This window comes from Sceloporus undulatus, chromosome 3 (genome assembly GCF_019175285.1).
Source record: "Sceloporus undulatus isolate JIND9_A2432 ecotype Alabama chromosome 3, SceUnd_v1.1, whole genome shotgun sequence".
NCBI lineage: Eukaryota > Metazoa > Chordata > Lepidosauria > Squamata > Phrynosomatidae > Sceloporus > Sceloporus undulatus.
Genome location: NC_056524.1, coordinates 172,121,835 through 172,137,745, shown reverse-complemented (window position 1 = coordinate 172,137,745; position 15,911 = coordinate 172,121,835). Strand labels below are relative to the sequence as shown.

General features: G+C 40.2%; 1 protein-coding gene across 1 annotated transcript in view; it reads left to right on the top strand.

The window, feature by feature from the left end:
• The window catches only part of SGPL1 (sphingosine-1-phosphate lyase 1), a 49,740-nt gene that overhangs the window by 22,234 nt on the left and 11,595 nt on the right, over positions 1-15,911 (top strand). Inside the window, exons 6-9 of the mRNA XM_042461151.1 lie at positions 920-1,048; positions 11,759-11,847; positions 14,692-14,797; positions 14,982-15,080. Coding sequence (XP_042317085.1) covers positions 920-1,048; positions 11,759-11,847; positions 14,692-14,797; positions 14,982-15,080 — 423 coding nt within the window. The remainder of the gene's footprint in view (positions 1-919; positions 1,049-11,758; positions 11,848-14,691; positions 14,798-14,981; positions 15,081-15,911) is intronic.

Genomic DNA, 15,911 nt, shown 5'->3' with positions numbered 1-15,911 from the left:
GGAAGTTAGGGGACAACATAACATGGGCTTGCAATAGTGATTAGTCTCTTATGGGAACACAATGCTGTAGGTTTTTTGTCAGTTGCAGCATGACTCTTCCAATATTGTTAAATCATAAACAAAATGCATGATGAGGTATGATAAACTGGTGCAAGTAGATACAGTTTAATCAGTGTAGCACACTGAAACATGCAACAGCTTTTATTTAAATGGAGAAACAACCTTAACTGCTACACTGTGAGTCATTTAGAAGGATTTGTTCAAATATATTTTGCATCATTACAAGAAGTTCTTTTGGTACCATATGCAGTGCCTTCAGTTAAACACACTAAACTCCTCCTTTTGTGGACAGGAGAATTCCAGGGAGGGGGTGGGAAAGCCAAGAGAGGAATAGATTTTTAATAACAGTTTTATTCTGCACAGTTTGCAAGAATGTAACCCAAGTATAGTCCTCTATCTCTTCCCTTAATTGCTGAAAATAAATAGGTTTTACAAGTTGTGTCTAGTTCATCCTTGTTGTGCACACACTGGGGGTCTTCCATGGGGAAGGGGGCAATTCTTTCCCCACTCTATAGTCACATGTGGCCTTAAAGATCTGCCACAGAGAGTGGGGGAATCCCTGGGAGGAGAGTTATGGGGCATGATGGATTGCAAAAGAGGACTGGGAGATCTTGCTGTGTGAGCAGTAGTCTGTAGTGTCTGATGTGGTCAGTGAGTGTTTGTAAAGCATTCTAGAAAAATGTGGAAGGAATTAGCCAAGGATTGTTTTGATGTGAAATTCATTAAACCCGGTCATTCTTAGTGGAGCTGAAATGAGGCAACTTTCTTCTGTACTTGAAGGCTACGTTGACATTGCAGACTAACATAATTTTGTGCAATGGAATCCATTTTAATGTGCTTTACCTCCTTTTTCTATAAGGTTTATGAGGAGTTTGCATGGAGTAATCCTCTTCATCCAGATATATTCCCAGGCGTGAGAAAGATGGAAGCGGAGGTAGTGAAGATGGTTTGCACACTCTTCCATGGTGGGCCCAACTCTTGTGGAACAGTAAGTCACAAAGCATCCTTTCCCAGTGTTGGTTTGTCTGCTTACTTTTTTACCAGCTGCATCCAGTGTGTACATGTTCCATTAAAGAAAATTATCTCTCTTTTAGTCTTATTTTCAAAGCAAACTGGAAACACTGCCTTTTGAAGGCTGAATTTGAAGGTACTCACAGTGGTTGACACTGACTGAATGGGTACACAGATTATTCATCCAGTTACAGGCACCACAGCATCCTAGCTAATTGACCTGGGTAATTACAACTGTGCTGGTAAGCCAGTTGCCTTGTGAATGCCTTTTTTACAAACTGTGCATTGCAGGTAATGAAGAAATTGCCAGCAAGGTGTGAGGTATACAATATGGCTTAGTGACAGGAATATTAATTGCTCTGTCTTCTAGGGCGGAAAATGCTGAACTAGTACACTTGCATAATGTTGATTATAGGGCTGCGTGTTGAATAAAGCTGATTGCAAATACAGTCTTAATCCTTAAGTGGCCATTTGTAAATAAATACAAAATCAAAAGAGCAGTAATGCTCAGTAAAAATACCTATCATAAATACGAATTTTATATATGTGCATCTGTTTTGTGGAAAGAGAGGAAGTTATGTTTGATGGTCATGCTGGGATGCTAGAAGACAAGTGCTGTCAACATTTTCTTAATCCATGTGTTAGTGTCGTTGCTGTCTTGATTCAGAATCTGAGCACATAGGCCAGAATGTTTAACTCATCCTCTTGGCATCCTTCAGCTGCTGTTATCCTCACACAGAATGGGGTTGACGAGATTTGTAGTTCATACCTCCAGATTTGGGAGGGTTGTCTTCCATGTACCTTGCACAGTTCCTGTTTGTTTGAACAGTTCACATTAGCAAGATGTAGAAACGAGCCTAAATCCAACATGGAATTATACTTACTCAAGGCAAGTGATCTCAGGCATCTTTTAGTATGTGTGCACACAAAAACTTGCAAACGTGCATTGTTGCTGGTTCAGTTTCTTCCTTTCAGTATAGCTTTATCTTAATTTGCACAGGATGGTTTTATAACACTAATTGCATATCAATACTATAATAATAATATAATTATAGAAACTGTTGTAATATAATTATAATACTGTAATGATATGAACAATAACTATAATTTTACTGTAATTGCTCTATAACAGTACTAAATGAATGCAAATAAATTACAAATTAATAGCTTTTCTTGGATTGGAAAAATGACTGACAGATGGGTAAAGGAATCTCTTTTTCCTATAAATTCAACACCTGTTGACTTAATGGTGACCCCATAAATGTCTTAGGTTTTTCTTAGTCAAGAAATACTCCGAGGTAGCTTTCTCAGTTCTTTCCTCTGAAACATAGCCCACAGCACCAGGTCTTTGTTGGCAGTCTCTCATCCAAGTACTAACCAGGACTGACCCTGCTTATCTTCAAAGATCAGACAGGATCTGGTGCCTTTAGGGCATTTAGGAGCCAGTTGCATGTTCTTCTGTAGAATTAGTAGGTTTCTGCCATCAGAAACCTTTTCCTCTAACTCTGGGCAGGGTGGAAAGCACAGAATGCTAAGATGACTATCTGCCTAGGAGTGATGGCCAGAACCTTCCAGTAAACAGGCAGTTTTCTTGCTTCTTACCTCATCTGAGGCATAATTAGGCAATGTGAATGCAGGAGGGTGGGTAGATGAGTGGGAGGAAGTGAGAAAATGAGATTCTTTTGAGTTTGTTAAAAAAATTACATCCAGACTGAAAAATACTCATTAAACCAAAATAGTAAGAGTTACAAGGGAGAAGGTGGGAAGGACATAATAATAATAATACAGTAATAATAATAATAATAATAATAATAATAATAATAATAATAATAATACAGTGGGGCCTCCGCATACACGGACTTTTTTTAAGCAGCTTTGAGCATACGCGCTCAAGCCGCTGGGTGCGCGCGGGGCAGAAGGGGCGGCGTGTCCCATTCAGTTGAATGGGCGTGTGCACCTGTTGCGCCGCGCGCGCGCCCGTTGCACCCCGCTCACCTCTGTGCCGCCGTGCACGAGCCCCATTGTTTACAATGGGGCTCGAGCATAGGCGGAAATCGCCATATGCGGCGGGATCCGGAACGGATCCCCCACATATGGCGAGGTTCCACTGTAATAATAATAATAATAATAATAATAATAATAATAATAATAATAATACTTTATTTATATAGCACTGTAGATTTATACAGTGCTGTACATACAATCAATAAAATTGATAAAAATGAAACCTGCCAATGGCGTACATTCTAGAGGATAATAACAAAATACATATAAAACAGTAGATAATAATACAAAATAGAATTAGATAAAATAAGCATGCAATAGATTAAAAACATCAGATATCATATCAAATATCAGATAAACAATCACACAATGCCTGGAAATGCTTCCCTGAAAAATATAGGCTTCAACTCAGTTTTGAAACTGGTCAAAGAAGTGATGACCTGTGCTTGTGGGGGAAGGAGGTTCCAGGAGTGAGGGGCAGTAAGTGAGAAGGGACGAATCTGGGACGGGACAGTGAAAATCCTTGGCTGGGACAGCAGACCTTGACTACCAGAATGGAGGGTATGAGTGGGAATGTGAGGAGAAAGAAGTTCAGATAAATAAGGAGGGGCCAGCCTATGCAGGGCTTTAAAAGTCAACAACAGAAGCTTACACTGAATACGGAAGGGGAAAGGGAGCCAGTGAAGGGATGATAATAGAGGAGAAACATGATCAAAGTGCCGAGCGGATATAATGATGCATGCAGCTGAATGGTGGACAAAAATTAAAGGAAGGAGGTGAGAGAGAGAGAGAGAGATCAAAATTAAAAGTTAAAAAGCTTAAAAAACAACAACATTAAACTCCTAGAGGGGAAAGTACTCACAATGCAGAGGTCGATAGATAGATAGATAGATAGATAGATAGATAGATAGATAGATAGATAGATAGCACAGTATTTTGAGATTCTAGAGGTGGTGAAGTTTAGCTAGGAAATCTCTTATATTACCTTTTTTCAGGTAGGAGATGGGCTAGAAAAGTGGTATACAAATAAAGCTTATTATTATTATTATTATTATTATTATTATTATTATTATTATTAGAAAGGTATTAATTTAAAAGAGGATAGCTTTGGTTATTTCTAGCAGACTCTGTATATCAGAGGTCTTTGTATTGTGTGGATCTGGAAGCCCTGGGAAAGATATCTGGTGTTTTGCATGAACTATGGATGCCAACCAGGTGTTTGCTAAGGGTGTTTGCAGTTTTAAAGAAACAGACAATGAATAAAAGACAGATCTGCATTCTAGTATACTCTTCTGCATCTGCCAGAGTGAAACTGTGACATTTGCTATCCTCTCTTTCTTACCTATTGTACAGTGGGCCCTTGTTATCCGCTGGAGTTTGGTTCCAAGACCCCCCTGTGGGTAAGAAAATCCGTGGATGCTCAAGGCCCATTAAATACAATGGCATAGTAAAATGGTGTCCCTCATATAAAATGGGGGGAAAAAATCAAGGTTTGCTATTTGGAATTTATATTTTTTTGGAATATTTTAAAGCTGTGGATGCTTGAATCTGTGGATAAAAAATCCGTGGATAAGGAGGTCCAACTGTATTTGGTTGCTTCCAGTTAATCAGACACCATTGTTGTAATGAATCCCAAGGCCATATAGTGTAGGAAGCCTCTGTTAAATCCCCCCCTGTGGCCATCCAACCTCTGCTTAAAAACCTCCAGTAAAGAAGAGTCACCAGCTTGCCAGGCCATACCTTCCACTGCTGAACAGTTCATATTGTCATGAAGATTTTCCTAAGGCAATTTGAATCCATATGATCAGCAGCACAGTAAGACCACTACTGTTAGACAGTAATGTCCAGTCATGGCTGGTGGCCTACAGCCAGAAGACTGTCACCTAGTTAAGGTGCTGCAGCTAGAAAAGCAGGGAACTCCCATGCAGTAGCATAAGGAAGGCCACTAAGTATTGTAATTGAACATGGGCTGAACAGAATGGTGTGCTGATTGGCAATTAAAGCTGAGATCAGATGTTGCAAGGTGTTCCCAATATCTTTAACTAACTTCGTCCAAAACTAATCTTGCTGCAAGTGTATGTTTTCGTGCAATATGTAGAAATGGAGCTGCTATAAAATGGGGCAACATTGAATGGAGGCAGATAATTTAAAGGACTTGGGACATGGGTAGAAAGTTAATGACAATTGTTCTGAGTAGAAAACATTCCAGGCTATCTTTCAAGGTTGTTGTGTGGGGTAAAGTACCTGCTCCAGTCAACTGAATAATTTCCTCTGATAAGCACATGCATTTATATAGCATTCCTCCACCCCCATTCAGAGTGGTTCACGTGTTTTCTTAGTATACCTTTCCAGCAATTTGGATTATCACCTTCATATTGTAGGTGACAGGGAAATTAGACTGAGAAAAAGAAACTTCCTGGGAACTCCAGCAGCTCATTTTCTTCACCACTAGTCACAATCAATCTCAGGACAAATAATCACTAAATAAAACTTGCAGAAATGAAGCTTTCAGAAGATGCAAAACAGTATTTATCGGATCCATTCTTGGCTGTGCATCCATTATTTGTTGAGTTATTCAATAATGTTGTGTTACTGTGTTTGACTTTTGGTTGTAGATAATGGCTACCTGAATCCTCTGCTGAAGAGACAGAGAGGAAAATGCTTGCATATAACTGGAGTTCTTTTTTTTTAAAAAAACCCAGATGTTACAAATTTCATGTTTCCATCCCAATCACTGTATGTTATTCTGACTTCTATTCTTGCTGTAAATGTTTTACAACTAAAATCTGTATTTGTGAAATTATGAGTGATTTTTTTAGATAAGAGAAGGCTGCTTATACACAGAAACAAAGCTACCTCTTTTCTATCTGTCTATCTGTCTGTCTTTCAGAATGGCTTAATCAGTTTTTCATTACTTAGCACTGAAGGATTTTCAGGCAATGTACATGTACAAGGGTGCAGCATAGATGAATCACGAGGTTTAACAACCATGCCTTAGTCATGACTATTATAATTCAGCTCCTCTTTGACTTGCATGTGCTACAATTTACTTGCTACTTCCTCTATGGTTGTTCCAAGAATGTTTGAGGCCCACATAGTTTCACCTTGCAGCATATTTACATAATAACCACTGAATAGTGCCACCTCTTTAAATAGTGCATCATTTAAACCTGCATCAATTTCATAAATAAAGAACCAACAGCTTACTTGAGTAATACTTTCTTCTCCCTCTCTACTCAGACATCTGTCTCTTCCTCTGTCTCTCTCTTTCTTTGGCTCCCCTCAGAGAAGCAGTGTCACAATTAGTATGAAATGTGCATAAGAAGATGTCAGCATAGTACAGAGCTGAGTGAACAAACCTGAGAAGTGATCCCATGTCCTTGTAATTAAATTTTCTAACCCTAACCTTGCCAATTGGTGTTGCCTCACCATGGACAAAACAACAACACATTACTAGATAATACCGACCAGTCAACAAAAGCCAGTACACAGGCATCTCCCAGCTATTGCCTCCCTTGAAGAAACCTCACCTAACATATTAGCTAAGCAAGAATAAACAAAGAAAATGGCATATCCTTGCTCAGCTTATAAAACAGCATTATTGTACAACCAACGAATCCTGAGATCTGCTGCTGCTTATGTGTAATATCCCATTCACCTCTCTTTTCCCTGTCTTTTCCTCTCCTACCTACGTCCCATTCATAAAATGGTTCCTGTTGAAAGGAAAACAAGGCTGTTACCTCTCTCCATTGACAAACATACCTGAATATTTGCTGCTCCCTCCTTGGCCTAAATCCAACTAGAATAGATGTGTTGCATTAAGGATAGTTTGATGAATCAAAACTTATATAAATTCTGTTGATTGAATGGGTCTGCCCTGTTTGAGTCTAGCAATTGCTTTCTGGTTATTGAGGCCAATGTCTTGGCTTGCTGTCATGATTATGCTTTGGCTGTGTGACAATTTAGGAACCATTGCATTTCATCTGAGACAGTGGACTTATTTCTTGAGTTTCTGCCAGTCTTCTTTAGAAATTAAGAAATACCCTTGATTCTTCACTCTAATGTGCACTGTTAGGAGTAACCTGTTATTTACATATCTACCAGTGATTCAGTCAGTCTGTAATCTTGTTTTTGGGGTTTAGATTAACAGGACCTCATAGCCTAATTTTTGAACATTTTTCCCGAAATTCCCTGACTTCATATTTTATTATATTTGGTACCACTTAACCCAATGAGTTCTGGAGAACTTGAAAATTTTCACATTTTGTGACATTTTAGTTGGTCCTAATAAATTGGTTTTATTAACAAACTATACAGTAGATTTTTGTGATGACAGTGATGCAGAGGTACAAGTTGAGCAAGCTCCTTTACAACCACAAGATCTTCCCCCTTGTAACAAGGGTAGTGTGAGTTTCATAAGCCAAATGGAATTGAACAATGTTTGGCAGTAGAAGCTTTTGGAAAGGCCTGGCCTGTTGATACAACAAATAGTGTGTTGATAGATAAAATTTTGTTGTTGTGTGCCTTCAAATTGTTTCTGACTTATTGCGACTCTATCACAGGGTTTTCTGAAGCTGAGAATGTGTGACTCACTCAAGATGGACAGGATCAAAATTCAAAACAACTTGAATAGGCTAGAAAGCTGGGCCAAAGCTAACAAAATGAAATTTAATACTGCACTTAGGGCGGAAAAATGAAATACACAGATATAGGATGGGCACACATGGTCTGAACGAGACTATGTGTGAAAGGGATCTAGGAGTACAAGTAGACCATAAGTTGAACATGAGTCAAACAGTGTGATGCGGCAGCTAAAAAGGCCAATGTGATTTAGGCTCCATCAATAGAAGTGTAGTGTATAGATCAAGAGAAATAATAGTGCCACAGTATTCTGCTTTGGTCAGGCCCCACCTGGAAATTGTGTCCAGTTCTGGGCACCACAATTCAAAAAGGATGTTGAGAAACTGGAGTGTGTCCAAAGGAGGGTGACTAAAATGGTGTGAAAGGTCTGGAAACCATGTCCTATGAGAACGACTTAGGGAGCTGGGGATGTTTAGCCTGGAGAAGAGAAGGTTAAGAGGTGATATGATAGCCCTGTTTAAATATTTGAAGGGATGTCATGTTGAGGAGGGAACAAGCTTGTTTTCTGCTGCTCCAGAGGCTTAGAATGCGGAACAATGGATGCAAGCTCCAGGAAAAAGATTCCACCTCAACAATTAGGAAAGAACATCCTGACAGTAAGGGGTGTTGACAGTGGAACACATTCCCTCGGGACAGTGGTGGATTCTCCCTCCTTGGAGGTCTTTAAGCAGAGGCTGGATGGCCATCTGCCAGGGATGCTTTGATTTAGATTTCCTGCTGGCAGGGGGTTGGACTGGATGGCCCTTGTGGTCTCTTCCAACTCTATGATTCTATATTAAAAAAAGATCACCGAGTAGGTTTCCATGGTTAGGTAAGGAATTGAACCTAGATCTCCAGTCGTAATCCAGCACTCAAACCACTAAACCACTCTGGTTCTCAGATAAGATTTAACCTGAGAAATTAGTTTGTAACACATGTAGGAAGTATTAAAAGAGCTGCTTTTGTGGGGATGGGGGGGGGGGGGGAGGTGGACACTGTTTTTTCATGAAATATATATATTTAAAAAAAATACACACTGTGGGACTAGCATTTAATAGCAATATGGCATATTGGCCACTGTACCCTTTTATCTGAAAGTTATACAGAAATAGCCATTGTTGAAAGTTAGTCAGTTTTGTTTTCAGTGGTGTTGTAGATATGTATAGAATTCGTAATTTAAAATGACAAAGTTGTTACTACTGTGTCTCAAGAACTAGGAATCGCACAATGACTGCCTGTTCTTTTGCTTAGCATGGCCTAAATTTGATATTAGTATTTGAATGAAAAAGTTGTCATCTGTTGTTGAGTCATTAAAGTCAGCTGAGTGCACATTATATTGCAAACGCAGTGTGGCTGTGATTCATAAATGCCAAGAAATAATATTGTATTAGAAAGTAGAAAAACCAATGCTTCTGTCCCAGGGGAGGGGTTATCTTTGGCTCTTCCCATGTTTTGGATTTTAATTAGCAGAATCCCCAGCCAACATTGTCCAAATGGTTCCCAGAATCCGCAGCTAGCATGGCCCTGTGGGTAGGGTTGCCATAAGTCAGGACCTCCGAACTGGGACAAATGTAGGACAAACGTAGGACAAAATTTTCACAAATGGAGGACACATTTTTAAAAAATGGAGGGACACAAAAATGATGTTTTTTTTTTAAAAAAATTCATATAAATGCCTGATTCTTAGGATGATAAAATGGAGGACATTTGGCATTATTCCAAAACAGATGGCAGAAATATCTTCCCTTTCTGGTCAAACCAGAAGAGGAGGAAGAGTGGAAGAGAGAGGAGGAAGGAAGAGGAGAAGAAGAAAAGGAGGAAAGAGAGGAGGGGAAGAGGGGGAAAAGGAGGAGGAGGAAGAGAGGAAGTTAGAGAGGAAGAAAAAGGGGAGGAAGAGGGAAGGATGAGGTGGAAAGAAAGAGAGGAAGAGGAGGAGAAGAGAAGAAGGGGAGGAGAGGAGGAGGAGGGAGGAGACGAAGAAGAGGGAGGAGAAAAGAGAGGGCAAGCTGCAAGGCAGGGAAAAAAGGGTCTCCCTTGGAGGAGAGACCCTTCTCTCCCTGCCCTGGAGCCTCCTGGCCGGCGGGGGGCAAGCCCCAAGGCAGGGAGAGAAGGGTCTCCCTTGGAGAGAGAGACCCTTCTCTCCCTGCCCTGGAGCCTGCAGGCGCGCCTCCAGGGAGCGGGCTTGAATGCCGCCCAGGCCTCAGTAGGGGCCAGCGGCAGCGCGCCACGCCTGCCCCACTTCCTTCCCCGCGTGCGCGCTCTCGCTGACCCCTACTGAGGCCTGGGCGGCATTCAAAGACCGCGCCCTGGAGCGAGGAAGAGGAGGAAGGCGGAGCTGGAGGAGAGGTGGGTTGACGCTGCAGCAGTCGCATTACGGCCAGCGGCCAATGTGCCGGAGAGGGCCTCCAAACAGGGGACCAGGCCACGGGTGGGGGCCCAAACCGGACCGTGACCGGGAGGGGGCCCCCCAAAAGCGTGCTGGTCACCGGGGGGGGGGGGCGGGTTATGGCAAAGCCTACCTGTGGGCATATACTGTGGGGGTCAGCGGGGAGGGCCTTCTCTGCCCTGGCACCTGGTGTGGCATCTTCCTCTCTATACGGAAAATGTTTGGAGAGGAGGAGGAGAGGGATCAGAGCTTCCAAGTCTGGGATCCACCTGGGGGTCCAGCCTCACAGTTTGAGAACCTCTGCTCTAGGGCCTAGCTGATTTAATCCAAATCTGCATCTGTGCATGGCTTTAAATTGTCTTAAACTGTTCAAACTGGTTATAAACTTCTGTGTTTTAACAAGTAAGATTGTTTCATATGTTTATAGACTACTCAAATTGCTCTTACTAGCTTAAATGATTTAAATTAATTTTGTTGTACTTTGCCCTGAGAACCTTGGATATATGGTGGGATATAAATATTTTAATAAATCAGTCAATAAAATGAAAGGTTTTAGGAGACAAATAAACCATTTGAAAGGTCAAAGATTCCCCCACCTCTTGTATAGGCTACAGTTGAGCACAGAGCTTAAAGAAGGGGTTAAGAGAATGGTTATATCCCATATGTGATTCCTGTTTTTGATGTGATTTACTTAAAATTGCTTAAAGTTTGCTTGAAATTATGTCTGTGGTGTTGCTCTTAGTCTTTAATCAACATGGCCAGAAAAAAAGGGGGGGGAGGAGGAAAGCATAAAGGTTAACTACACAAGAACATTTTGTGTAGACATTCACAATATTCTTCCACCATTCTTACTTTCTAATTATGTCACAAGATGAGCAATCACATCTTTACAATACAAAAGTCGGGCCTTTTCTTATACTATTTATTTCTAAACTAGGCAGCTGGACTGTTCGAAGTCACTTTTGAATAATAGTGATGGAGAGGGAGGCAACGACTTGATTTTGCAAGATGGAGCCAATAAAAACTTTGCTTTAAAATTTCCCATTGAACTATCTAAACAAACCTCAGTCTTTCTTAAATTCCTTGAACGTTTCAATGAGTTTCCTAACTCTAACATGCCCCGAAACAGGGCCTTATCACAACTTCTGTTTCCATTTGATTAGACACTTTCTGCAAACAGTTGGCATTCATGCTTATGAGAAGACCAGGTTTTTCTTTTGCATTTTTGTTTTGTTTTGGGTTTTTTGCAGGTTTTGCAGTTACTTAATTATAGTCTAGCTAGGAGCGCTTTCTTTCTGTAGTGTAAATCATGTGTGTGTGGTCCAGACCTGTGAAACTCTACTGCCTTAAGACTGGATCATCTCCTTTAATCAATATGTGTTGTAAGGAAATAATGGGATAAGCAAATAATGACCCCACAGATGAGGTTGGACAGCAGTTCCCATCCTCTGTTGTGTGTGCTTGCTAGGGCTGATAGGGGTTGTGGGTTGCAAGTTGCTCTCCATGTTTTCTATGTATGTGAGCACACACACATGTACACATGCACAGGTCAGCTCATAGAGACTCCCACTTTCAGAGCAGGAGTTTCTGAGAATGAGGCACTGTGAAACCGCAATATAATACTGCATTGTTGTTCATATATAATAACTCCACATGGTTTTAATTCCCTATTAACAGATGACCTCTGGTGGTACAGAAAGCATTTTGATGGCATGTAAAGCTTACAGAAACATGGCTTATGAAAAAGGAATCAAGCACCCAGAAATGTATGTATCATTTCTTGTACTCTTTCTCTCTTTGGCAGTTTTCAAATATCATATTAGGTTTACCCAAGCCAGGAATGAGCCTAGCCAGACTCTTTATTTGTGCCTTTCCCCCTTCTCATCTGCTATGGCCATGAGGAAGTCTGCAGAAAATTTTAGGTCTATTTTTGAAGTAATAGAAGTACTTCAGATGACTTATTGTGCCATTTGAACCTGATAAACCAGACAATTTAAAAAAAAAATCATCTTCCTCTTTTATGTGGCTCACATACTGCTTTAACATCTCAAATACTGGGCAAAGAACAACACTGAAGGCAATGAGATTGGAAACTATTTTGAAATTTTAGAAACTCCTGAATTCTAACAGCCGTGGCCAGAGTTGAGCAATGTTACTTTTTTGGTATCACAGCTTCCCACATAAGGGAGCTATCACTGTTTTAAAGTGTACTGAAGAATTTCTGTGCCTTGATTCTCTTGCCATATTATAAGCTGCTTTTAAAACTCCTTCACTTTTCACAAATCGGTTGTCATAAAGCATGAGGACTACTGCCTTAGAACATGCAAGTCTGAACAGAAAGAATTAGTTCTGCAGTTGTTTAAATCTAACTTTTGCAAAGTTTCTGAAAATATATTTATATTGATAACATATCTATTAACTGGTTTAGGTTGTGTATTTTAATAACCTAAATGGTTTTGAAGATACAACTTTAAAAGCCTTCCTCAGCTTGGGTCCAGACTATTTGGAAAAAAAAAAAGCATATCTTTCTATATGAACCTGCCTGAGCTCTAAGATCTGCAGGAGAAGGCCTTTTCTTAGTCCCACCGCCATCAGAGGCATGCCTGGTGAGGACATGGGAGAGAGCCTTCTCTGTGGCTGCTCCCAGGTTGTGGATCTCCATTCCACAAGAGGTCTGGTTGGACTCCTACCTGCTGTCTTTCCCCTGGCAGGTAAAGATCGTTTTATTTAAAGGAGGCTTTTAGTTTTTAATGTGATGTGGCAGACTGAGTTTTTAATGGAGGGTGTTGTTAATGTTTTATTATGTTGTTTTTTAAACTGCTTTTAACATTTTAACTAGTGTTTTTAAATAGAATTTTAATTGTGTATTAACTTTTTTACTGATAGCTTTTTAATTGATTGTCCTTTTTAAAATGTTGGATCCCATGTTGGGAGAAATGTGGAAAACAAATTAAATAATAAATATAGTTAGTTGATTGCATCCTCAGATGAACTCTTTTGGGTTCATCTTTAGAGAAAGTGCATTGAAATAAATTGCTTCTGTTCCTTGTTTGTTTCTACTTTGAAGAACTGACTTGCAGAACTTTGAAAATTATTATCTGAAGACAGCATTCTGCAAAAAGTTTATATCTCACTCTCTGCTACCATTGACCTTAGTACAGATAGTCTGTCATGCACCTGGAGCATTTTAATTGTCATCCTTTCCTGAGCAGAAGTGGTGAATACTTTTAAATTGTGCATTTGCTATTCTTCTCTAAAGAAGCTTGCCAGTGACACTCCCCTTTCACTAGTGATCCTGTGAGCAAGTCTCATTGCTCATTAATTTTGGGGGGAGGGGGGAATAATTGTCTTTGCCACATTGCTGGAATGACAAGCATTCAGGCTGGAAGCATTTCATTGCAAGTTTTCAGGATGGAAAGGCTTCTGATATTTTAACACTGATTTGCTTAGAGATACCAAACCCTAAGGAGAAATAATGTGTCAGGGCAAACATCATCTGCTGCCATCTGCTGGGTATTTTGTAACCTGCAGGGACAACTACTTCAAGTGGCACTGATCTATTATAATTTCCCCCCTCTTCTAAATTTTGGAATAAGACAGAACCAAAGAGCTGGGAGAGATTCAAAGAGTCACCTGGTCCAACACAGAGACCGATTAGGGGTAACATTTGGATGGGATTGTTTGTGTTTGTTCATTGTTTGCTTGTTTAAATCATTGCAGTAGGTGGTTATTATCTATGCCTTTGAAATAAAATCATTGCTGAGTGTCAGAGATGAAGAAGTAAACTCTGAAACCTAAGCTCCTTTATGGGCAACAGAATAAGTGTGAATCAAAACCCTGGCTTGGCATGTAAAATGAGATGTGCAGTTCTCTAGTCTGTTGTATCAGTTGTGCTATAGAAGTGGTTAAAGGGAAGAGTGAGAAGGTTTGGGGTCATTTAACATGAAACCTTGTGATACAGTGGTTAGAGTGTTGTCCTAGGACCAGGAGACTCAGGGTGAAATCTCCATTCAACTGCAAAGTCATTTAGTGACTTTGAGTCAGTCACCGTTTCTCAGCTTGATCCTGCTTTACAAAATTATGGTGTTCATAACAATTGTGAATGCTGCCTTTATGATACTTAGATGAATGGCAGGATACAAAAGTGATTAATAAATGGAATTTGCAGGTGGTCCATCGCATGAATATAACTTTCTTTGGCTGGCATCCTGTTAGTGATGCATGTGGGCTGAATTATTTGCCATAGAGCAATGTGTGTCTTCTGCTGATAGTGGTGGAAATGGAATTGCATATGCAGTAGCATTGCAGTTATGCACTGCACGTTTGTGGTTGTTTATAGCACAGCACTGTACATTGTACAACAGCACCTAGTCAGTGATATGTGATGTGCAGTGTTACTATTCTGGTGGCTAGCTTGTATAGTTTATCTCCACGTGCGGATGTTTACATCACATTGAGGAGATGTTGGATTTCAAACTTTATGATCTCCCTTTTTGCCAGTTTATTTTTATATGGGAAAGGAGGGAAGAAAAGGAGAAATAAATACATTTTGAACAACTGCACACCATTCTCTGAGATGCATTGATTTCTGTTTTTTCCCCTCATCCTAGGCTTGTTCCCAAAAGTGTGCATGCGGCGTTCGATAAAGCTGCTCATTATTTTGGGATGAAGATTGTGCACATTCCATTGACCAAATCTATGCAAGTGGATGTTAAGGTATCCTCTTGGTATTATTCAGAAATCTACCAGTAATAAAGATTAGATAAAATAAGGAAATAAGTGGTCTTTTTGAAAAAAGTTACTCTTTTTGACTGGCATGTTTTTAACTCCCTGAAATATGGAAGATTGGTATATATTGTATGTTTTCCTTTTTCCAATAATTTTCCTCTAAAATTTTCAGGCAATGAAGAGAGCCATTTCCAAGAATACAGCTATGCTGGTCTGTTCAGCACCTCAGTTTCCTCATGGGGTCATGGACCCAGTCGAGGAAGTAGCAAAGGTAACCTTTTATTTTATTCTTTATTTTATTCTGTAGTTTTTCATAAAAAGGAAATCAGAAATTGAATTCCCGCAGTCTTGAAGCCTCCACAGCAGATCCTCAGTATTGGCAGAATTTGGTTTCAGGACCCTGCAGAAAATGCAGATGATCAGTATTAAATGGTAGCAATGTGAATGCAGACACTTCAGTGTCTTCTGGGAACCCTGGAAGGGATTGTATGGGCTGCTGGTCACACCACCTTTTCCCCTTGCAAGCACACAGCCACCCACAGCTGCAAATTTGCTGGCTGTGGCAAAACTTCCTGGCTGGTGGCTGGGTGTTTTTGGGGGGGAGGGGGGTGATTTTTTTGGATCCATGGTTGGCTGAATTTGAGGACCCAGAGCTTGCGGTTCCGGAGGGCCTACTGTATTCCATTGGAATCCTAAAGATCATATTTAGTTGAGGTTGCCATTGTTTTGTTGTAGAAAGAGAACATCCGTAAACACACATTTTATCTTTTTCCGTAGTCCAGGTATATGTGCATTACATAGTTGCCTAAACTGCAGCCTGCGCCCATGAATGCAAAAGTTTACGGCATTCATGCAAAGTACCTGCAAAGAGTGCTTGTGTGGGCAAGTACTGGTATAAATGAATACAATCCCAAGTCTTTAGAAAACTGCTGCAAGAATTTTGATTTTTCCCTACTTGGAGCTCACAGTTTGAGATGAAATATTTCAGGGAAAACCACTGTATCTTTCTAAGGAAGAATGCCTAGATTTTTCCAAATATAAAACCTAAAATATTATTGATATTTTTTTAGGGTTCACCTCTGCAAGGAGTATGTACTTTGCT